General features: G+C 40.4%; 1 protein-coding gene across 4 annotated transcripts in view; it reads right to left on the bottom strand.

The window, feature by feature from the left end:
* Window positions 1-25503, bottom strand: part of DISC1 (DISC1 scaffold protein) — a 403772-nt gene that overhangs the window by 314195 nt on the left and 64074 nt on the right. For all 4 annotated transcript variants that reach the window (XR_005214467.1, XM_037820932.1, XM_037820929.1 and 1 more), the window contains exon 3: window positions 10823-10892. Coding sequence is in view for 3 of the 4 variants with exons in the window: in XM_037820932.1 (XP_037676860.1) it covers window positions 10823-10892 (70 nt within the window). In the remaining variant the exon portion in view is untranslated. The remainder of the gene's footprint in view (window positions 1-10822; window positions 10893-25503) is intronic.

Below are 25503 nucleotides of genomic sequence, written 5' to 3'. Positions count from 1 at the left end.
CTCTTGTAAGGACACATGGGATGGCAATTAGGGCCCATCCGGATAACCCAAGAAAATCTTCCCATCTCAAAATCCTTAACTTCATCGCCTCCGCAAAGACCCTTTTTTCCAAGTAAGGTAACATTTACAGGTTCCAGGGATTAGGATGTGGAATCTTTTAGGGGATCATTTTTCAGCCTGCCACATGCAACGATAGATACCTGAAACAAGTAATGGAGAGAAGAGTGGGGGCGCTGGCAGCACTGACCCACCTCCAGTCACCCCAGCATCTACATCCCTGCCATTACTGGTCACTCAAACAATAAGGACTCTTTTCGGCTGACACTAAAGTGGGTTCTCTCTCTTGGAAGAAGAGAGTCCTCATATCAAAAACATCTATTCTAATGTAAACTAAAATTTAACATAGATATATTCTTTATATTTTATCCCAACTAGGCTGTACATTCCTTGAGGGTAGGTCATCTCTGACCCATTTTTTTTGCCCACCAAGGCATGGAAAACCTGGTGTACATTCAATAAATAGTTGTTCATGTAAAAGGGGTGCCATGATGTTAGTAGACGACAACCCAAATTCTGCCATTAACTAGCTTTGAGGCTCTGGACAAAACATGGAGGCCAACACCCAGGCTTTTCTGTAGAAGAGGAAAAGGAAAAAATCAATCCACTTACTTGGTGTCACAAAAATCTGCCTTTTTTTTTTTTTTTTTTTTTTTAAAGTATCTACATATGACCACAGAGTGGTCAAACCAAATTTTCAAACTTTTGTGGAATTGCCTGGATATGTTTAGTATTTAGCTCTGTCCTGAGTCCTTTACACCCCTCTTGGTAAGGGAAAATCAACCATTTGTACCAAGCAGAGAGACAGTTTGGACCTAAAATGACTGTAGTGGGAAGATTCAGTCCTGTTTAGGCTTTTGCCCCCTATCATAGACCCATCTCTTCCATTTCTCTTACCTAGTTCTCAAAAGATAGAAAGAGGAGAAACACTCCTTGAAGTCTTTGAGAAGTGTTATATATTGATTTGTGTCCCCAAAAGGGTATGCTCAAGGCTGGGCCTTAATTCAACATGACTAGTGTCCTTATAAGAAAAGGGATATTTGGAGACAGACAACAAAGAAGAAGCCATGTGCAGATGGAGACAGAGACTGGGATTATGCTACCATAAACCAAGGAACACCAACGATTGCTGACAAACACCATAAGCTAGGAAGAGTTAAGGAGTAACTGTCCCCTACAGGTTTCAGAGGGAGCATGGCCCTGCTAGACCCTTGAGTTTGGATTTCCAGCCTCCAGAAATATGACAATATATTTCTGTTGTTTTAGGTCACCTAGTCTGTGGTACATTATCACAGCAACTCTAGGAAACTAATACAAATATACCAGTTTGAATGTATTATGTCCCCCAAAATGCCATTATCTTTGATGCAGTCTTGTGTGGGTGGACATATTAGTGTTGATTAGATTGTAATTCTTTGAGTGGTTCCATGGGGATGCAACCCACCCAACTGTGGGTGATGACTCTGACTGGATGATTTCCATGGAGGTGTGGCCCCACCCATTCAGCATGGGCCTTGATTAGTTTACTAGAGCACTATGTAAGCTCAGACAGAAGGAGCGAGCTTGCTACAGACAAGAGGGACACTTTGAAGAACATACAGGAGCCAAGAAGAGAGTTGCTGCAGATGAGAGACAATTTGAAGATGGACACTGAAAGCAGACTTTTGCTCTGGAGAAGCTAAGAGAGGAAAAACGCCCCAAGAGCAACTAAGAGTGACATTTTTGAGGAACTGCAGCCTAGAGAGGAAGGTCCTGGGAGAAAGCCATTTTGAAACCAGAACTTGGACCAGACGCCAGCCACGTGCCTTCCCAGCTAACAGAGGTTTTCCGGACACCATTGGCCTTCCTCCAGTGAAGGTACCTGATTGCTGATGTGTTACCTTGGACACTTATGGCCTTAAGACTGTAATTTTGTAACCAAATAAACCCCCTTTATAAAAGCTAATCTGTTTCTGCTGTTTTGCATTCTGGCAGCATTAGCAAACTAGAACAACAAGAAATAAGGTAGAATTTGAAATTTCCAGTCTTTCTTTGTAAGTGTCCCACACAAAAAGCTGCTGCTTCATCCTGTCTGGCCACCTTCTGCAGAGAAGCTGAGTTTGTGGGCCCAGGGGGAATAGAATACTCCCTCAGGTGAGCCTGCTCCCCTGGGATCCCAACCAGTCTCTCACCCACTCCAGGAGGGTGCAAGAACACAGAAAACCTATGAGAACAGCTTCAAAATCAGTCTTCTCAAGTATACGAGCCTGTCCATTGCTTCCTGCACATCATTCTGCTCCATAAACCAATGGGATGCCAGGAAATCCATGTCGCTTCCAGATTCTCATAGGCAGATACAGACAGAGAGTAAGGTGCTATATCCACTACTGACACAGATGTCTTCCAACACCCATTAAAAATACTGCTGTATCTCAGGCCAGCAGGAAAGTGTATCCAACTTCCAACTAAGCACCTAATTAAGGAGAGGACATGGAGATTTTTTGTTTGTTTGTTCGGCTTGCTTTTCAGTATTCAGTAGCATGTTTAACGTTGGTGCTGTCAAGTTTCATCATGAATAATGAGCCATGACAACACTCCAAGTGATCCTCGCAGTGGCCAGGCAAAGCTGTGTTATCACATTCCTGAAGAGTTACACCGAGCTGGAAAATACAGTACTGTGGTCATCAAGGAAAGATGGTGAGAAAATGCAAGAGGAAATGAACCACCTCACTGTGCTCCTACCTTCAGCTCCAGGAGATCTAGTAAATCCCACACTTGAACACCAAGATACATAAATGAGCTAGGCCTTCACTGAACTGGGATGCCAAGGAGGAAAGGTGTTACACGGAAATCAAGTGTTGTGCTACACATGAAAAGCAAGATCTCATAGGCAGATAAGCCATCTGGGTTTGGGCACAAAGCTCAGATCTAAGGTAGGTATTTCACGACTTGCATGCATCCGTGGCACTCACAAAAAATGCCAACATATATAACCTGCAAACACAAATGGGTGATGCCAAAAGTCACTATTGGCTAAGATTTCTGCCCTTAATTTACAGAGTCATAAATTCTCCTACAAATGGGAAAAGAAGTCAAGACAATGCTACAATTTAAATAAATAACATTCTGCAAGCATTCTCTTTCTATGTTTGTTTTAATAAATAGCTCTTCTCCCAGTTGTTAAGTTTTTACTTAAAAGGAGACAGACACACTAGTTTTCATTCTTCTGAGAATAATGCTGAAGATTTAGACTGAAATTATACAAATGTTAATTTCCTAATCATTTAATTTTTTTAGATAAAATAATAGCAATCTCTCCTGATGCATCTCCGTGTGGAGGCTCATTTGCTCCCTTCCTAGTTTTCATGCAAAGAAGTTTCCCAATGTTTTCCAGAATCCAGAAACTTCCTAGCTAAGTTTTGTCCCCACAACTTCTACAAAGCTCAGTTTTCCACATTGGGATACAAAATGTTCTAGATCTAGCGGGGACGGGAGGCAAAGGGGTAAGACAGCTAGAGCACACAGCTGGCTCTCTGACTGAGCAGCTTAAGAGGATTCATGAGAAAAACAAGGGTAGTAATTATTCCTCCCACAGTCATTACAGGGATGTAGCCAGATGATGTATGTGAAAGTGTCCCTCATGGAAGGGACAAGCAATACGTAGATTCTATTGCTTTTGTTTTTAAATGGAAGCCTCATTATCTCAGGACATGGGGATACTGCAAGCATCCCACAGAGAAATGGGAGAAAGACAGCTTTGTAGATAATAGGCAAAAATTATAATTTTCCAAAAGCCTTGGGGTGCAATGCAGGACACGTGCAGGGGAGCTGCACACTGAAACTGTACCCATATTCACATTGCACTGAGTGCTGCTCTTTTCCCTGCAAACATTTTTAAGAGGTGGTTTTTCTGGAAAGGTCCTTCTGAGAAGACACAAATTCAGTCCATTTTTTAAGACAGAAAGCGTAACAGCACAGGCTGCCAAGAGTAGCATTTCTATTCCATGGACCCCAAAATGGCATCCCATTTACTCTGGTAGTCCTGAGGATATAAAAATGACTGGATTCTATTAAGTCTTGCTTTCTTCTTTCTACCCTAGATATGAAATGCAATGAAAAGGAACCTGTGGGTTTTCACTGTGCTCAATCACAGCTGTAGTTCACTGAAGGAAAGGCAGGGATTCTGGTTCTTCTCTTTAGCTCCAGGAAACTACTCAGACTCAAAACCCTGAAGAAAGGATAGAGAATGGTTCCCAATGAAAGAAGGGGTTGTTGGGTTAGATCATTTGGGCACCATCACCAAAGAGCAACTGTGGGCTGAAAAATCTTGCTAAAGACGGAATTCAGGAAAATAGAGATTACGGTCATTTAGACAAGAGCTGGTACTCCCTATAAAGTGTGATTATGCTTGGCCTCAGCTGTGATCATTTTTCTTTCAATGCTTCGATTTTTATTGTACTAGAATTTTGTCATAACAGATACTGAATGAGATAAAGGATAAAGAAACCAGTTCAGTGCTGGCCGCTTTTCACTGTAAGAAGGAAGTTCTAAACGATCAGGATTAAGTCGGCTGTGTTATTTATCACAATCAGTGACAATCACTGAAATTCTGAATTCCTGAAATTTTGCTCCTTCCTCCTTACAACTTGGCCTCCTTCGTTTCAGAGGTGCCTTCCCCACACAAGGTCACTTGCTGGCCACGGACAGGCAGGGGTGAAGGAATGGGCCACAAACTGATACAGGGACAGCTAGAACAGTAACCATCTCAAAAGTGATTCCCACAGTCTCCCTTTTCTCGCTCCCAGGATTTCTCTTCCTTAAGTCACCTTGTTTCCTGTTTCTGGGCTGCAGCTTCTCTGTCCGTATGACCCAGAGGTCACACGTGTCCACCTCAGGGGACGGCAGGCATGGGACAAGCATTAATGAGATCAAACTCATAACGCAGTCTGAGCTTCTTGGAGAAAGATCCTAAACAAATATCGAAAAATATTTTTTTTCAATCCCAACCCTTCCCAGCCTTATGCAAGAATATAAGAAAATATTAACTTTACTTCCCTAGAGATGTAATTAGAGCCCCAAGAAGGTTTCCCCACAAGGCATGAGCGGGTGACTTTGCCAACACTTTGATAAGATAAAACATGGAACGTTCTATTCTGTGTCAATTGCTCCTTTCACAGGAACACAAAGTTATTTATGAGTGAAACTAGAAAGAAAGAAAAAAAAGGCAAAAACAGCCAAGAGAGCTAAGGTCACCCTTCTAGTTTCTCCTGCCAAACCTCATAAACCCCAGCACACCCCTTCCCGAGAGAGAGCTCAGCTACACAGCTGCTCCGACCAGTGAGAGAAAGGGAAGTTCACACAAAGACTGAAAAACCTGAGTATAAAGAAAAATCTCAACAATCCTTAGAATTTTTATTAGTAACCCTGGATAAACCAGATGGGGAAGGAAATATTATTCAAATCCTATTTCAACAAATCCCATTACAACAAAGTCATCACCTCAACTTTGCCCAAGCTTTCACAATGACTTAGCAATTTACAAGAAGTTCTTCATCGCCTACCATGTGCCAGTCCGTGCGAAGGATCCTGCAGTTTCCTTTCAGACAACAGTTGATTTCAAATTTCAAACTTTCAAGACAACCAAGCTTGTGATGCTGGTCAGCAGAACAGTGGCTTTTCCACCTCCACACCTTCTCCAAAATGCTCTTCCAGTCACATCATGCTCATCCTTTGAGGCTCCTCTAAAATATAACCTTATCCCTGGGTCTTCATTGAGCCTTTACCCACTCCCTTTGTCTAGCTTTAATTTTTTCTTAATTCATTTTACTGAGATATATTCACATACCATGCAGTCATACAAAACAAATCGTACATTCGATTGTTCACAGTACCATTACATAGTTGTGCATTCATCACCAAAATCAATCCCCAACACCTTCATGGCCACACACACAAAAATAACCAGAATAACAATTAAAGTGAAAAAGAGCAATTAAAGTAAAAAAGAACACTGGGTGCCTTTGTTTGTTTGTTTGTTTCCTTCCCCCATTTTTCTACTCATCCATCCATAAACTAGACGAAGGGGAGTGTGGTCCATATGACTTTCCCAATCACAATGTCACCTCTCATAAGCTACATTTTTATACAATCATCTTCAAGATTCATGGGTTCTGGGTTGTAGTTTGATAGTTTTAGGTATCTACCACCAGCTACCCCAATTCTTTAGAACCTAAAAAGGGTTGTCTATATTGTGCGTGAGAGTGCCCACCAGACTGACCTCTCGGCTCCTTTGGGAATCTCTCTGCCACTGAAGCTTATTTCATTTCCTTTCACTTCCCCCTTTTGGTCAAGAAGATGTTCTCCGTCCCACAATGCCAGGTCTACATTCCTCCCCGGGAGTCATATTCCACGTTGCCAGGGAGATTCACTCCCCTGGGTGTCTGATCCCACGTAGGGGGGAGGGCAGTGATTTCACCTTTCAAGTTGGCTTAGCTAGAGAGAGAGGGCCACATCTGAGCAACAAAGAGGCATTCGGGAGGAGGCTCTTAGGCACAATTATAGGGAGGCCTAGCCTCTCCTTTGCAGCAACTGTCTTCCCAAGGGCAAGTCCTGTGGTAAAGGGCTCAGCCCATCAAACCACCCTATGTCTGTGAGCACGTTATGTCTAGCTTTATTTTAAGGTTCATATTATCTGTAGCTGGTATTATTGTGATTGTGTACTGCATTACTCCCCATCCTAGACTGTAGACTCCTTGCCATGAGAATCACAAGGACAGCATTAGGTATGTCTTTAAAACCTCAGCATTGTTTAATTCAGTTCCTCATATCCCATCACAATTCAGGGTGGCTCGCCGGCCAGGAGTATGAGCATCATTTGGAAGCTCAGAGGAACGTAGAGCCTCTGGCCACACCCAAAACTGGTCTAACAAGTCACCCAGGTGATTTAATGTACATTGAAGTTTGAGACGCACTGTTATATATAGTGGGTGTTCAAGAGGTATTTTTTACATAAGCCAACTTCTACAAAACAATCTTCACCTTCACCTAACCCCATCCTGTATATTGCAGAAGTAATCAGAGCTTGCAGCTAGCAAAAGTGCTCTCCCCTGGCTTTTGTACTTGCTCTAGCTTGCCATACAAGGCCCCCATGCATTCGGGCAGTGAGTCATTCGTTCACCCACTTACAAAACATCTATTGAGTGCCTACCATGTGCCAAGCACTTTGCACTTTTCAACTAATCAGTTAACTCTCGACACATTCACTCAGGTTTGCAGAGGTTTGAGTGTTTAAATAGAAAGAAAGTAGCATGTAAATCAGTATATTACGTGCCTAATAAGCTGGGTGCTTACCTTACTCTATAAATTCCTTGTGGAATTGAGAGGGACACTGCATAAGTACTTAACCTCACTTCCAGGTCTTGGCTGCCACACCATAGGTCTAGTTCCCTATGTTAAGATTAAAGCCCTAAACCAGTGTTTCTCAAACTTCAGCATGCATCAAAATCACCCTGGAAGGCTTGTGAAAACACAGAATGCTGGGCCAAACCCCCAAACTTCTGATTTAGCAGGCAGTGACATGCAAACAAGAAAAAAAAAAAAAAAAAAGAAAAAGAAAAAGAAACACTAAATTGAGGTGCCTTCATTTTTTAGCTTCCCTGATGAAGCATATCCCATCCAACCTCGTTCCCCTAGGTGTTTCAGAGATGTATGGAAAAAGAATAAAGTGAAGTCTTTGTTTAATGATGCTGTTGAGGGAACCAAGTCCAGAAGGCTCACCGGGTCTTGTGCAGCTAAAGGGGGCCTTGATTTCCACTGGTGTCATAAGTTTTGTGTGTTACACCAAGAGACTGGGTCTTTGCCTCATTTCAGGTAGACCATCACTTGACCCATGGCTGTGAAAACAGACTTGTGGAATGGTGAGGAGCTCCAAAACATGGTTTAATTGTCTTTCTCAGACAAAAGTCAGTAGGTAAACCTTGGTGCAAGAACTAGCTCATTCATTTTCTGTCAACAATTGTGCCCTGACCGTAGAAGCCAGCACAGGGTTTAAGGGTGGCACCTTCCCTTGCCTCAGACTTGTCTCCTGACCCCACACACAGTCCATCCTCCACCTAGCATTGCTATGAAATCAAGACAGCCTGTAGAAAGAGGACTGGGAGAGTTTAACGAGTCCCACCTTCATCCCGAATTCCTCTCTTCCTCCCACTGCCCCTGTCACTTGCTAAAGCCACCTCAATGGTACATATAATGTGAACAACAGATAGCATCAACTCTATGTATTCCTTAGAAATAGGATTTTCAACCTTCTTTTGGAAATCACTCACCCTATTCCAATGGTGCCCCAATGCCAACAGTCTGTGACATATTCAACAGGAACACCAGAATATAAGCCAATAAGGTTGAAGACCCATGCCTCAAGGTTAAACAGCTTCCAGAAGAATTCTTAAATCTATATTGTATTTCCAGACCAATCCTGAGTTGGTTATCAACAGGAGTATCTGTCAAGTTCACAGGTGACTGAGGGAACCTGGAAAACATTTCTCATTCCCTCATCCAGCAGACCTGGGTAAGAAATTTTGCAGTCAGCATCCAAAGTCCTTAAGATTCTGCCCAGGCCAACCATACCTGAAATCCATCCTTCAACTCAGCCACCTATGCCAGCCCTCATCTGCTCGGCTCAACTCCTATTTTGGTACCTCATTTTAATTATTTGTTGTTGTTGTTGTTGTTCAGTCCTCTGAAAAAAGTGCCATATTATAATTTCTTTCTAGCTTGGAAATTTGGGGCTATCTACCCAGGAATTTGGTGCATATGACCCATCTGGCCCAACCTGGCATCTCTTGAACTTGTCCCATTTCCTAACTCTGGTCCAGGAGAGCATGAAGTCAAAAACCTCCATGAATACGTGGAACCTAGAATAGGGAACGAGGTCTTGTTATTCTGTACAGGTTAATGTAATACCCTGATACATGCCAGAGTATTTTGGGCAGAAAATAAAAAAGTATTTGCAAAGTCCCTTGAAGGACTGGAGACAAAATGTGAAACTATTAAATTTCCCCACCTAGGGTACTCCTGATATTCTCTCAAGCATTAGGGACTCCCAATTTAATAAGCCAAGCCCTCAACCTGAGGCTTGCCCTTATGAAACATTTCTGTAATAGAGGAGCTAAGCCTACTTATAATTATGCCTAAAAGTCACCCCCAGAGAACCTCTTTTGTTGCTCAGATGTGGCTTCTCTCTCTCTAAGGCAACTCAACAGGTAAACTCACTGCCCTCCCCCACTATGTGGGACATGATTCCCAGGGGTGTAAATCTCCCTGGCAACATGGAACATGACTCCCAGAGAGGAGCCTGGCCCTGGCATCATGGAATTTAGAATGCCTTCTCAACCAAAAAGGGAAAAAGAAATGGAGCAAAATAAAGTTTCAGTGGCTAAGAGATTCAAAAAGAGTCCAGAGGTCATTCTGGAGGTTACTCTTATGTGAGCTTCAGCCAGATATTGCAGTTTGCCACAGTATGCCAAGCTCCAACCTACAGTATTCCTGAAAACCCTAAAGAATACCATGGGCTCTATCTAAGACTCTATAAATGTTTTACCTAGTAAGTTTAGTTTCTCAGAAACTTAAGGCTTCCAGACTGTTCCTATGCCAGATAAGTTCTGAAACCCAGAGGTACCCATCTCTCCAAGAGCATCAGCCAGTTTGATTCTTCTACCCCATAATGTCAATACCCTTTTTCAGCAAGCAGAAGTTAGAATGGTCATTGCCCAGATATCTCTGAAGATTGAGAAAAAATGATCAAATGAGAGGGAGGAGGTGTAATGGAGAAGTTAGGATTTAACAAATGATTGCTGACTCATTATATAGATATTTCTTTTTAGTTTCTAGTGTATTAGAGCAGCAGAAGGAAATATCTGAAAATGTTGAACTATAATCCAGTAGCCCAGATCTTTCATAATGATTGTATAACTATATAGCTTTTATCTTGTGACTGTGTGATTATAAAAACATTAAGACTGACACCCCCTTTATCCACTGTATGGGCAGATGAGTAATAAAATAAAAATGTGCATGCAAAAAATAAATAAATAATAGGTTGGGAATATGGGGAAAAAATACCCTATGTAAACTATGGACCACAGTTAGTAGTACTACTTTAATAATCTTTCATCAATTGTAACAAATATAATTACTATTAAAAAAATTAGTCAAATTACAAAAAAAAAATGCAATCATCAATGTAACAAATTTTCCACACCAATGCAAGTGTTGGTGGTGGGGTGGTGTATGGGAACCCCGTATTTTATGCATGATTGTTCTGTAAACCCATTAACTTCTCTAATAAAAAAAATAATAATACAAAAGTCTCCATGAAGGCTTATATTTACAAGCATCACAGAGGCACACACTATGTCTTCCTTACTTTCCTATTGCTTGGCACATAACAAGTATTCAACAATTATTTTTATGAATGGATTAATTATAGAAATATCATACCATTGTTAGGAAGATAATGAGCTAACAATTCTTGTGCAATATTCCAAGTGTTTCTGGACAATCAATAAAGTTATACTTACAACGCAAAGAATTAATGTCCATAAAGTGCTTTAAAATCCACAAAATAATAGCATTCTAAGAGAGTCAATTATTACCATGTGGAGCTGATCAGAGAAGCAGAATGCATAATTCATTTGGGGTATAAAAGGTAGATATGAGTAAAGAGGGAATGATGAATGGGACATGATGGAAAACAGAAGAAATAATCAATAAACAAATTGAAACTCACCTTTATCGTAGTCATCATCCTCAACTGCTTTTTCTTGAAGCTTCTGAAGCTTTAATCTTAAAGATTTTATCTGTATTGGTTTGAAGGGGAAAAAATGAAAACAAAATTACAATAGTATTCAAACAAACTTACTTGTTAAAGCTAAGAACACTTAGAAACTATTTCAAAACTGAACTTCATTTTTCTTTAAAAAAAATAAACACAAATATATATTTTCCAATGCTGGATACATTGGTTTTGCAAAAATATACATATAAAGAAAAAGTGTAATTTGAGCATAAAATCCACAGAAAGAGCTGGAATGTCGTTTTAAACAAAAACATCACACTGTGCCCTTATTTGCATGAAGAAATGCATAAGGAGAAGGAACACAAATTTCCTGACCAAATTGTTTCTGTTGTAAAAATCACATTAAAATTATGAAGGTAAACACACCAAATGGGAAAAGAAACCAAGAGGAGAGTGTGAACTTGAACTCAGCAGGCTGTCCTAAAGCCGGGTGGAAACTGACTGGAAGGACTTCACCAACTCCTTCTAAGAAGTTCTAAGACTCATGTATTTTTCATTGTAGAAAAGGGCATTGTCTTATTTAAACAACATGTAGAGTCAGTGATCCAATCACTTGTCTTGAGTATCACCAATATGTGCATTTGTACTTATTTTTCTTCTCAACAGGAAGCTCAGGGATTTCCCAAAGAAGGATGCTTGGCCTGGCTGTTAATGAATGAATTTGGGCTTGCTCCCTGAAAAAATATGTTTCTTCCCATTCTTTGCCTGGCTTGCCATCTGCTTTTCCTTCAACACCTAACTCAGGAGTCACCTCCACCAGTCTGCATTAAATGTCCTTTCTCTACACTGCCATCATAATACAGGCTTGCTTCTATTCAGATGATTCAGTCAACAAATATTTATTCAGTACCTCTTCTGGATCGGGTACCATTTGAGGTATTGAGGATGCAGCACAATATTCTTTGCTCTCTCAACTTACATTCTAGAGTGGAGAGACAAAAAATAAATATTATAAATGTGTTACTGGTTCTACCAAAAAAAAAGTGCTAAGAAAAAAGTAGAATGAAGTAAGGGGAATCAGAAATGCTGGGTGAGGGTGTGTGTGCAATTTTAAATAAGATGTCACTATGAAGATGACATCTGAGCAAAGATTTAAAAGCGCCAAGGGAGTGAACCATGAGGCTCTCTGGGAGAAAAACATTCCAACAGAGAAAAGAACCAGCACAAAGGCTCTGGGTAGAAGCGTTCCTGGCATTGCAAAGTAAACAAGAAGGCCACCGGGTCTGGAGTGGATAGGTTGAGGGGCAAATCACAAAAGACGAGGTCAGAGAGGTAATGGAAAATACATCATGTAGGTATTTGAAGACAATTTAAAAGTTCTGTTTTTACTCTGAGGATCATGGGGAACCCCTGGAGGGTTTTCAGCAATAGAATGACATTTGATTTACATTTTAAACTTTTCATTCTGGCTGCTCTGCTGAGAAGAGATGAAGGGGGAAGGGCAGATGTAGGGAGGCCAGTTGGGAGGTGCTAGAAATAACCCAGGAACGAGATGATAGTGGCTTGGATGACAGTGGTAACAGTGAAGATGATGAGAAGTGATCCAGTTCTGGATATATTCCGAAGTTGGTCAGTTGAAGACAGGTCCAACAGGATTTTCTAATAAATTATATGTGAGATGTGAGAGAAAGAAGAGTCAAGGATGAGGCCAAGGTTTTTGGTCTGGTCCTCGGCAAGGATGGAGTTGCAAGTAATTATCTTAACACTTATCACATCATGTTATAGCTATCTTTTTGTTTTGTTTTGTCTGTGTACTCCATTCGACCCTGAGCATCTTGAGGGCAAGAACTATTTTGTATCCCTGTGGTATAAATTGCTTGTGTGCGTCCTTATCTGATTCTCTACTCCTTCTGGGCATGTGGAAAAATTACATAGCCCTCCCTGCCTAGTTCTGGTTAATGGGGTATGAGTAGAAGTGATATGAGTCACTCTTGGTCTGAGGCATTTAATTGCTCTTATAAGACCCCGCAGTGTTCCTTCCTGTGGCAGTGGCTGAGGGGGCTATATGTTCCAACCGTGAAGGCTAGGAAACTAAGTAAGCCCCTAACAACCTATGTAGAACATGAAGCATAAGCAACAAACACAGTTTTGTCATGTTAAGCCTCTGCTCTTTTGTCACTGTTTGTTATAGCAGCATAAGCTAGTCTATCCTAACTAATACAATCTCAAAAGCCTAGCATAAAGCATGGTACTCATAGTCGGCAAATACTTTCTGAATTAATGAAAAAATGAGTGAATGTCACTCCAGTAACTTGGTCTTATATATTAGGGATAGAACTCCTGTGTGATTTCATTGCCATAAGCAAACTATAGCTTTACCATCACCACACCCAAATGGTGGCATTATTAAACACTTACTAGAGCTAATGCTAAAAAACTACAAAAAAGAAGGTCAAAGAATATTCCCTTACAGCCAGTGCCCCATCCAGCTTACCCCTCTCCTCCTGTTACCCTGGTATGACCCTTAGTTGACAGCTCTTGGATCTATTGTGAATGTCCAGCTTTGCTGGAAGCACAACCACAGATAGGTCATCCCATTCAATGGCACAATCCACCAAGGCAGGCAATTTCTTTCCTTTTTCTCCAGCTTCCGTGACCTGAGGTGAGGCCTAATTTACAGGGTTCTCTCCACTTCTGTCATCTACACACCCAGTTAGCATTTCCTTTCCTTACAACTTTCTCAACTCCACCCAAACCCTGGCACTGTCCCTAAGCCACTATTTCTAAACAACACAAAATACACATATCTAAAAGGAGTTAAAAATTAAATTCCTGAGATTTGCATTTCAAATTAAGCAGGAGGGAGAGGAGGTTAAGAAATTCAAACGTAAAATTTCAAAAGCCACAGAACATTAGAATCCCAGTCTTTTAAAGAATCTTTTTGAAGGTTCTTTGCTCAACCCTTTCCCCAATCCTACAGGCCTCCCCAGAGGCTGAACAAGCGATCTCAGGCCTCTGTATGAGCACGATGAAAAATCACAGTCTCCTCATGCAGCCCACTCATCATAGACAACTCCAACTGTCCGGAGTTTTTTTCGTCATATTGAACCAAATCTTCCTCCTTGTAATCCCTACCCAGGACACGGTTCTTTCTATCACTTGTGCTACAGTGAGTAAAGTTAAGTCCTCTTCCACACAACAGACATTCAAATAATTAAAGATGGTGATCATGTTTTCTCTTGTTCAGGTGTTAGATTACCATAGACAAAGATACTTAAACTACAGATAAATTGTCTAGATCCTATCATTTGAGACAAGACATAAGTTTTATTTGAACTGTGGGGAGAGAGGAGAACTTATTTTTCTTTTGAATCAAATTCAATTAATCTGAGTTATTTTCCTAATGATGATAATGGGTAATAGTCTTGGGACTTGCTTTGTGCCAGATACTCACCATTTGGAGTGCTTTCGTGTTTAGCACATTTAATCCTCACAACAAGCTAATGAGGCAGATACTGTTGTCATCTCGATTTTATAAATGAGGAACTTGAGGCACAGTAAAATGCAGCAAGTCACCTAAGGTCACACAGCTAGGAAGGGAAAGTGCCAGGTACAAGCCAGGCATTCACACTGAACCACCCCACCACAGGGCTCTGTGAGATAACACTCTCCAGCAGGAGCCCGCCAAGATCAGAGCTCAGCCCACGCTAGAATTCTGGTAGTACCACAAGTGTGTGCCAGAGACCCTGAACCAAGCAGGCAAACCCCACCCATGAACCAGGAGCAACCACACTTTCTTCCAGTGGCTGAAAGGTCTCCTGTAACCACAGAGAATAACTTTCTAGTGGATTAGGACCAATTATTTATTTTAAAAAGCTGCATTTGGGCAAATTGGGGATAAGGAAAGGAAATAGTTGGGGCTGATGTTTCTTTTCAAAATTAAAGATTATGAGCATATACCCCAAAGAATTGAGAACAGGGACTTGAAGAGATACTCATTTACCAATGTCCACAGCACACTGTTCACAATAGCCAAAAGGTGGAACAACCCAAGTGCCCTTCAACAAATGAATGGCTAAATGAAATGTACAATGGAGTATTACTCAGCCATAAAAAGGAGAAAAGTTCTGATCCAGGCTGCTACATAGATGAACCTTGAAGACACCTGTTAAGTGAGATAAGCTAGACACGAAAGAACAAATATTGCATGCTCCCACTTACATGAAATACCTAGAATAATCTAATTTGTAGAAAACAAAAGCAGAGGTTACCAGGGGTGGGGGTAAGAAGGAATGGGGAGTTATTGCTTAACGGGTATAGCATTTCTGTTTGAGGTGATGAAAAGAGTTAGGATATTAGATGATGGTGATGGTAGCCCAACATGAATGTAATTAATATCACTGAATTGTACACTTGAAAGTGGTTAAAATGGAAATTTTCGAGTTGTATATATGTGACCACAATAAAAAGTTAAAATAAGAAAACCACCTCAACATAATGAAATCCAAAAGGTGAGTCAAGGAAGTTTCTATAGCCATGACCCTTGGAAATTCAAGCTCCCAGGCCCTCAAATGTTCAATAGTTCACAAGCAGGGACAGTGAGCTCCTGGCACTTCTGGGCCTCCAAAGATCCACATTTGCTCAGCATTCCACTGCCTCCAGTTAATCAAAAGCTTGAGGTTCTTGGAATGACATGATCTATATGCAGTAAGAGGAGCTAAAAGGAAAGAAGAAACTGTTGTTTCTCCCAATACCCAGAGGGTCAAGTCTTGGGGTCTGAAGCTGCCAAAGAAAATTTCTGTTTCATTTGGTTATTTGGAAGGGAAAGAAGCTGATGATTTTAACAATATTCTACCTTCTGCCTCAACCAAGTAAAACAACTTAGATTGTTAAAAATATATATTCAGGGCCCCCCTGAAGAGCTGGGGGAGGAAGCAGAGGTGTTGGACTTCCTCACCTGGATTGTTGCTGATGTTCTCACAAACACTGGGGACTGACGGTTGATGTGCTGAGCCCTCTGCCTTGGGGTTTGTCCCTATGAAGCTGGTTGCTGCAAGGAGAGGCTAAACCTGCTTATAATTGCACCTAAGAGTCTCCCCCGATGCCTCTTTGTTGCTCAGATGTGGCCCCCTCTCTCTAACTAAGCCACCTTGGCAGGTGATCTCACTGCTCTCCCCTATGTGGGACCTGACTCCCAGGGGTGTAAATCTCCCTGGCAACGCAGGATATGACTCCCGGGGATGAATCTGGACCCAGCACTGTAGGATTGAGAACATCTTCTTGACCAGAAGGGGGATGCGAAATGCAACAAAATAAAGCTTCAGTGGCTGAGAGATTTCAAATGGAGTCAAGAGGTCACATTCTTATGCACTATATAGATAACACTTTTTAGGTTTTAATATATTGGAATAGCTAGAAGTAAATACCTGAAACTACCAAACTCCAACCAAGTAGCCTTGACTTTTAAAGACAACTGTATAACAATGTAGCTTACAAGAGGTGACAGTGTGATTGTGAAAACCTTGTGGATCACATTCCCTTTATCCAGTGTATGGATGGATGAGTAGAAAAATGGGGACAAAAACTAAATGAAAAATAGGGTGGGATGAAGGGAGTGATTTGGGTGTTCTTTTTTTCTTTTTATTTTTTATTCTTATTCTGATTGTTTCAGGTGTAAGGAAAATGTTCAAAAATAGATTGGGAGAGGCGGGGCAAGATGGCGGAGTGGTGAGGAGCAGAATTTCGTCTCTCCCCTAGAGCAGCTGGCAATTACCCAAGAACTATATGAAACAGTGTTTTCGGGGTCTCCAGTAACCAGTCACACATTGGACGCAAGTTTGGAATTGGAGGAAAAGCTGAGATCGCAGTGAACATTGTAAGTTCACCGGACCAGGGGTCTGGCGCCCCTCCCCACCCAGACCTCACAGACTGTCTTGCTGCAGGCTCCCCGAAAGGGGGGAAAAAAAAAACCAAAACACAGCAATCTGCTGAGGGCAAGAAGGGAGGCTCAACCCAGCCTCAATTGCAGAATTAATTAACAAATTAATTAACTAACTTTGGGAGCTGGGGTGCTAAAGAAGGGCTGGGCTCCGAGAAGTGGGGGCACATAAAAGCGGGCACCCATTCCCAGACTCCAAAAAAGCCATTTTTTTTTTCCCCTACATTTTGTCCCTTCTGGCTTCTCACTGATCCCTTATCTTTTTGCATTTCAATAGCCCCTAGCAGGGGTGGAACTGAAGCGGTTGGAGAGTAATTATCAGACAATAGCCCAAAGCATATCTTTAAATGCTCTATTCGGACACTGACAAAACTTCCAGGCTGGGGAAAGACTTTTAAAAGAGACTCTTCTTTAATTTTTTTTTTCCTTTTTTCTTTTCCTTGATTTCTTTCCTATTTTTTTTTTTTTTTAATCTAAAAGTAACATATGTGGTTATTTTCTATCGGAAAGCCCAGGTTGAGGGATTAGGTTGGGCTTAGGGGGAGACAGAGTACCCACAGTGTCTTTGAATTCTGTATTCACTACTGAAAGTCTCCACCCCCGTCTTTAATTGGCAACTCAGGCTGACCAAGGAATCTACCTGGAGAGGCCCCAAAGAGGAGAGGAGAGAAGGGAATAGTATCCCTGAGAGACAACTGGAGTTCTGAGGATTGGGAGAGTGGAGGGAGGTCCAGCTCAACTGGCAGTCCTCCTTCTGGGAATTCAGACCCCAGGGGCTGGAATTCAGATTCTGGCTTCAGTCAGCCACGCCCCTGACAGGATCAGAGTCACCAGGAGAACTAAAGTCTCCACACCTCCTTACACTGGTGGGGGAGCTGCGGGCTGGCCAGCGCCACCTGCAGGACAGGAGAGGAAAAGCACCAATTCTAAAGGCCTCATAGGAGGGTCTCATTCTCAGGAAAACTCCATACCCTCCCAATGAGACCTGGGCCTCACTAGACTGGGAAAATCTGACTAGGGTCGACCATATCTGAGGAGACCCACTCACAAAAAGGTTACATAGAGGGAGAGCAAGAAACAGAAAAAACAAGAGGGGAAAAATTCTGATCAATTAAATAGAACCTAAGTTAGAGGTCTAGAATAAGTTGAACTGAATAACAGAGGCCAGAAAACAAAGCCAACCAACAAGAAAACCACTAGGTAAAAGACAGAAAACAAGCTCCAAAATAAACTAATCAAGAGAATCAGATGCCTAGACAACTTAAGATAACAAGCCATAACAGGAAACACGAAAACATGGACCAGCCAAAGGAACAAACTAATAGCTCAGCTGAGACACAGGAGTGGAGGCAACTAATGCTAAATAAATTCGCTGAAATGAAGGAAGATATAGCAAAAGAGCTGAAGGATATAAAGAAGACACTGGCTGACCATAAAGAAGAATTCATAAACTTAAAAAAACAAATGGCAGAACTCATGGGAATGAAGGCCACAATGGAGGAGATGAAAAACACAATGGAGGGACACAACAGTAGATTTGAACAGGCAGAAGAAAGGATCAGTGAACTGGAAGACAGGTCATTCGAATTCATACACACAAAAGAACAGATGGTGAAAAAAATGGAAAAATATGAGCAGGGTCTTAGGGAGCTGAGTGACAACATGAAACGCACAAATATACGTGTTATGGGTATCCCAGAAGGAGAAGAGAGGGGAAAAGGGGCAGAAAGAGTAATAGAAGACATATTCACTGAAAATTTCCCAACTCTTATAAAAGACAGAAAATTAGAGATTCAAGAAGTACAACGTACCCCAAATAGAATAGATCCCAATAGACCTACTCCAAGACACTTACTGGTCAGATTGTCCAATGTCAAAGACAAAGAGAGGATTCTGAAAGCAGCAAGAGAAAAGCAATCCATCACATACAAGGGGAAGTCAATAAGACTATGTACAGATTTCTCTGCAGAAACCATGAAGGCAAGAAGACAGTGGCATGATATATTTAAGATACTGAAAGAGAAAAACTGCCAACCAAGAATTCTATATCCAGCAAAACTTTCCTTCAAAAACGAGGGAGAGATTAAAACATTTTCAGACAAACAGACACTGAGAGAGTTTGTGAATAAGAGACCGGCACTACAAGAAATACTAAAGAGAGTGCTACAGGCTGATAGGAAAAGACAGAAGAGAGAGAGTTGGAGAAGAGTGCAGAAATGAAGATTATCAGGAAAGGTAAAAGGAGAGGAAAAAATAAGATATGACATATAAATTCCAAAAAACAAAATGGTAGTAGAAAGTACTGCCCTTACAGTAATAACACTAAATGTAAATGGATTAAACTCCCCAATAAAAAGACACAGACTGGCAGAATGGATTAAAAAACAGGACCCATCTATATGCTGTCTACAAGAAACTCACTTTAGACACAAGGACAAACATAGACTGAAAGTGAAAGGTTGGAAAAAGATATTTCATGCAAACAACAACCAGAAAAAAGCGGGAGTAGCTATATTAATATCAGACAAGTTAGACTTCAAAAGTGAAACAATTAAAAGAGACAAAGAAGGACACTATATATTAATAAAAGGGTCAATTCATCAACAAAACATAACAGTCATAAATATTTATGCACCAAGCCAGAATGCCCCAAAATTCATGAGGCAAACACTGCGATCACTGAAAGGAGAAATAGATACCTCTACAATAAGAGTTGGAGACTTCAATACACCACTCTCATCAATGGATAGAACATCTAGACAGAGGATCACTAAAGAAACAGAGATGTTGAATTGTATGATAAATGAACTAGACTTGACAGACATTTATAGAACACTACATCCAACAACAGCAGGATACACTTTTTTCTCAAGTGCTCATGGAACATTCTCTAGGATAGACCACATGTTGGGTCACAAAGCAAGTCTCAACAAATTTTAAAATATTGATATTATACAAAACACTTTCTCAGACCACAATGGAATGAAGTTGGAAATAAATAAAAGGCAGAAGGTCATAAAATTCACAAACATATGGAGGCTAAACAACACCCTCTTAGAAAACCAGTGGGTAAAGGAAGAAATTACAAGAGAAATTAGTAAATACCTCGAGGCAAATGACAATGAAAACACAACTTATCAAAACTTATGGGATGCAGCAAAGGCGGTGCTGAGAGGGAAATTTATTGCCCTAAATTCCTATATTAAAAGAGAAGAGAGAGCAAAAATTGAAGAGTTAACTGCTCACCTGGAGGAATTAGAGAAAGAACAGCAAACTAACCCCAAAGCAAGCAGAAGGGAAGAAATAACAAAAATTAGAGCAGAAATAAATGCAATTGAGAACAGGAAAACAATAGAGAGAATCAACAAAACCAGAAGTTGGTTCTTTGAGAAAATCAATAAAATCGATGGACCACTGGCTACGCTAACAAAAAAAAAGAGAGAGCAGATGCAAATAAATGCAATCAGAAATGGGAAAGGAAATATAACTACCGACCCTGCAGAAATTAAGGAGATAATGAGAAGATACTATAAGCAACTATATGCTAATAAACTAGACAACTTAGATGAAATGGACAACTTCCTAGAAAAGCATAAACAACCAACATTAACTCAAGAAGAAATACATGACCTCAACAAACCAATCACAAGTAAAGAGATTGAGTCAGTCATCAAAAACCTCCCAAAAAGGAAAAGCCCAGGACCAGATGGTTTCACAGGTGAATTCTACCAAGCATTCAAGAAAGAATTAGTACCAATCCTGCTCAATCTCTTCAAAAAAATTGAAGACGAGGGAAAGCTACCTAACTCTTTCTATGAAGCCATCATCACCCTAATACCAAAACCAGGCAAAGATACTACAAAAAAAGAAAATTATAGACCAATTTCTTTAATGAATATAGACGCAAAAATCCTCAACAAAATACTCGCAAATCGAATCTAGCAGCACATTAAAAGAATTATACACCACGACCAGGTGGGATTTATTCCAGGTATGCAAGGCTGGTTCAACACAAGAAAATCAATTTATGTAATACACCACATCAATAAATCAAAGCAGAAGAACCACATGATCATCTCGATTGATGCAGAAAAGGCATTTGACAAAATTCAACACCCTTTCCTGATGAAAACACTTCAAAGGCTAGGAATAGAAGGGAACTTTTTCAATATGATAAAGGCAATATATGAAAAACCCACAGCTAACATCACACTCAATGGGGAGAGACTGAAAGCTTTTCCTCTAAGATGAGGAACAAGACAGGGATGCCCACTATCACCCTTGTTATTCAACATTGTGCTGGAAGTTCTAGCTAGAGCAATTAGGCAAGAAAAAGAAATAAAAGGCATCCAAATTGGAGAGGAAGAAGTAAAACTTTCACTATTTGCAGATGACATGATTCTATATGTAGGAAATCCAGAAAAATCTACAGCAAAGCTACTAGAACTAGTCAATGAATACAGCAAAGTAGCAGGCTACAAGATCAACACGCAAAAATCTGTAGTGTTCCTGTACACAAGCAATGTGCAACAAGAGGAAGAAATCAAGAAAAAAATCCCATTTACAATAGCAACCAAAAGAATCAAGTATTTAGGAATAAACTTAACCAAGGACACAAAAGACCTTTACATAGAAAACTATAAGAAACTGCTAAAAGAAATTGAACAAGACCTGAAAAAATGGAAGAACATACCATGTTTATGGATTGGAAGACTAAATATACTTAAGATGGCAATTTTACCTAAACTGATTTACAGATTCAATGCAATACCAATTCAAATCCCAACAACTTACTTTACAGAAATAGAAAAACCAATAACTAAATTCATTTGGAAGGGTAAGGTGCCCCGAATAGCCAAAAATGTCTTGAGAAAGAGGAATGAAATGGGAGGTCTCACACTACCTGACTTTGAAGCATATTACAAAGCTACAGTGCTCAAAACAGCATGGTACTGGCATAAGGACAGATATACCGATCAATGGAATCGAATTGAGTGTTCAGAAGTAGACCCTCACATTTATGGACAACTGATCTTTGATAAGGCAGTGAAGCCGAAGCAACTGGGAAAGAGCAGCCTGTTCAATAAATGGTGTTTGGAGAACTGGATATCCATTTCCAAAAGAATGAAAGAGGATGTCCATCTCACACCTTATACCAAAATTAACTCAAAGTGGATCAAAGACCTAAACATTAGCACCAAGACCATAAAACTCTTAGAAGAAAATGTAGGGCAATATCTTAAAGGTCTTGTGAAAGGAGGTGGTTTCTTAGACCTCACACCCAAGGCGCGAGCAACCAAATTAAACACTTTTGTACATCAAAGGACTTTGTCAGAAAAGTCAAAAGGCAACCTACACAATGGGGGATGATATTTGGAAACCACATATCAGATAAGGGTTTAATATCCCGAATATATAAAGGAATCCTGCATCTCAATAACAGAAAGACAAAAAATCCAATTAAAAAATGGGCAAAAGACATGAACAGACATTTTTCTGAAGAGGAAATACAAATGGCTCAAAAGCATATGAAAAAATGCTCAACTTCACTGGCTATTAAGGAAATGCAAATCAAAACCACAATGAGATATCATCTCACACCTACCAGAATGGCCATTATCCAAAAAACAGAAAATGACAAGTGCTGGAGAGGATGTGGAGAAAGAGGCACACTTATTCATTGTTGGTGGGAATGTAGAATGGTGCAACCACTCTGGAAGACAGTGTGGAGGTTCCTCAGGAAGCTAAATATAGATTTGCCATATGACCCAGCTATTCCATTGCTGGGTATATACTCAGAGGAACTGACACTTAAGACACAAACAGACATTTGTAAACCAATGTTTATTGCAGCATTATTCACAATTGCCAAGAGATGGAAACAGCCCAAATGTCCATCAAAGGACGAGTGGATAAACAAACTGTGGTATATACACATGATGGAATATTATGCAGCTGTAAGACAGAACAAAGACATGGATCATGTAATAATGTGGATGAACCTTGAGGACATTATGTTGAGTGAAGTTAGCCAGAAACAAAAGGACAGATTCTGTATGGCCTCACTAATATGAACAGACATTAATGAACAAACTTTGGGAGTTAAAAGCTGACAACACAGGCGACCAGGAGATAGAAAGAGGGCAGAGATCAGCCATTTGATGCTGAAGGACTACAGAATGTTTAGGATTGATTGCATAGATCCAGAAATAGATAGCATAACACTGTGTGATGGTAGCACGGTATTGTAAGTACACTGAACAAAGACGTCTGTGAGTAAAGCTGAAAGAGGTGGGATAGGAGAATGTATGACACCAGAGGTAAAGATAGATGATAAAGACTGGAACTGTATAACGGGGCAAAAACTGGAGTAGCCAATGACTGTTACTAAATATACAAACATAAAAATGTTTTTGCATGTGGGAAAGCAAATGAATGTCAACCATGTAGAAATTTGAAAAAGGGATGGTATTCAGGAAAAAACATAATCAAAGCAAACTGGAGTCTATGGTCAACAGTAACATTGTAATATACCTCCATTAAATGTAACAAAGGCAACATGCCAATGCTAAATGTATATGAGAGGGGGATATAGGGGAGTAATATGGGATTCTTGGTAGTGGTGTTATTTGCTGTCCTTAGTAGTATATTGTATTGTATGACATGTTATTTTTCTTTTTATCATTTTTTCTTATTGCTAAAAAAAAAAAAAAAACAATTTTTCTTGTAGTAATCAGTATGTTCAAGTGCCGATTGTGGTGATAAATGCACAACTTTATGATGATACCATGAACAACTGATTGTACACTGTGGATAAATGTATGGCATGTGAACATAACTCTATAAAATTGTAGGAAAATATATATATATAGGAGTAAAAGTGTTGGAGAAAACATGGTGAGAGGGATGATGCCTCACCAATATGGACTAACTACAATGTGTAAACTCAGAATTGAATCTTAGAACATAGCCTAACGTGGACACAATAATTGTAATAGTCCCTAGATTGTAAGCTCTTACAGCAGTTAACTCTATCCCTGAATTGTAAGGCCTATCTCTAAACTTTGAGATGCTGATCCCCTAGCGTATAACCTGATTGGTCTCTGGAACAATGCATATCTCTGAGACACTTGAAACTCAGAGCTAGAGCTCGGCAGATATGAATGTCAGTATTAGTGCATACAGCCACTGTAAAAAAAAAAAAAAAAAAAAAGCTGAAAAAGAGCCCAGACTTCAATTAGTGATATGAATGAAGCAGGTCTGGTTAAGACCAGGGCAAGCCAGGCCAAAGGGTAAAGGTTGAAACTGATTGTGTTTTAAAACTTCAGCTTCCATATGAGACCAAGGGAATAGATATCTATTTGGTACAGCATCTAAATTTTCTAAACAGTACAACTCTCCAGTCGATCTGTTCAAACACCACAATTGCATGGAACTTTGAATAGGAAGTGAGATACGGTAGGTTAGTATAGGCTGGAGTGAAATAGTGACACATCCTAGAGTAATTTGGGCAGATAATAAAAAATATATTTACAGCCTCCCCCTCCCCAGCCCCGAGGATCTGGGGGAAGGTGCAGATGTGTTGGACATCCTCACCTGGACTGGTGTTGATGTTGTCACAAACATTGGGACTGGCGGTTTGATGTGCTGAGCCCTCGAGCATGGGACTTGCCCTTATGAAGCTCATTAACACAAAGGAGAGTCTAAAGTTGTATGTAATGGTGCCTAAGAGTCTCCCCCTGAGTACCTCTTTGTTGCTCAGATGTGGCCCTCTCTCTCTCTAACTGAGCCATCTCAACAGGTGAACTCGCTGCCCTCCCCCCTACGTGGGACCCGACTCCCAGGGGTGTAAATCTCCCTGGCAATGCAGAGTATGACTCCCGGGGATGAATGTGGACCCGGCATCGTGGGACTGAGAGTATCTTCTTGACCAAAAGGGGGATGCAAAATGAGATGAAATAGTTTCAGTGGCTGAGAGATTCCAAATGGAGTCGAGAGGTCACTCTGGTGGACATTCTTATGCACTATATAGATAACACCTCTTAGGCTTTAATGTATTGGAATGGCTAGAAGTAAATACCTGAAACTACCAAACTCCAACCCAGCAGTCTGGACTCCTGAAGACAATTATATAATAATGTAGATTACAAGGGGTGACAGTGTGATTGTGAAGACCTTGTGGCTCACACCCCCTTTATCTAGTGTATGGATGAGTGGAGGAATGGGGATAAAAACTAAAGGACAAATGGGGTGGGATGGGGGGATGATTTGGGTGTTCTTTTTTCACTTTTATTTTTTATTCTTGTTCTGGTTCTTTCTGATGTAAGGAAAATGTTCAGAGATAGATTGTGGTGATGAACGCATAACTATGTTATCATACTGTGGACAGTGGATTGTGTATCATGGATGATTGTATGGTGTGTGAATGTATTTCAATAAAACTGAATTTAATTAAAAAAAATAGATTGGGGTGATGAATGCACAACTGTAAGATGGTACTGTGAACAGCTGATTGTACACCATGGATGACTGTATGGTATGTGAATATATCGCAATAAAACTGAATTTTAAAAAAAAACTTAGATTGTTGAGATGGAGAAATGCAGATATGTTGCTGAGATTCTTTTAAAAGGTCTCAAATCAAATGTTGAAAATCAGCATTTTGAGTTGGAAAATATGATCATATGACACTCCCCCCTTAGCACCTTTTGTCCCTCGGGCACCTGGCTCTGAG

This window comes from Choloepus didactylus, chromosome 2 (genome assembly GCF_015220235.1).
Source record: "Choloepus didactylus isolate mChoDid1 chromosome 2, mChoDid1.pri, whole genome shotgun sequence".
NCBI lineage: Eukaryota > Metazoa > Chordata > Mammalia > Pilosa > Megalonychidae > Choloepus > Choloepus didactylus.
The sequence above is the reverse complement of the archived record's forward strand: the minus strand, read 5'-3'. Positions and strand labels throughout refer to the sequence as shown.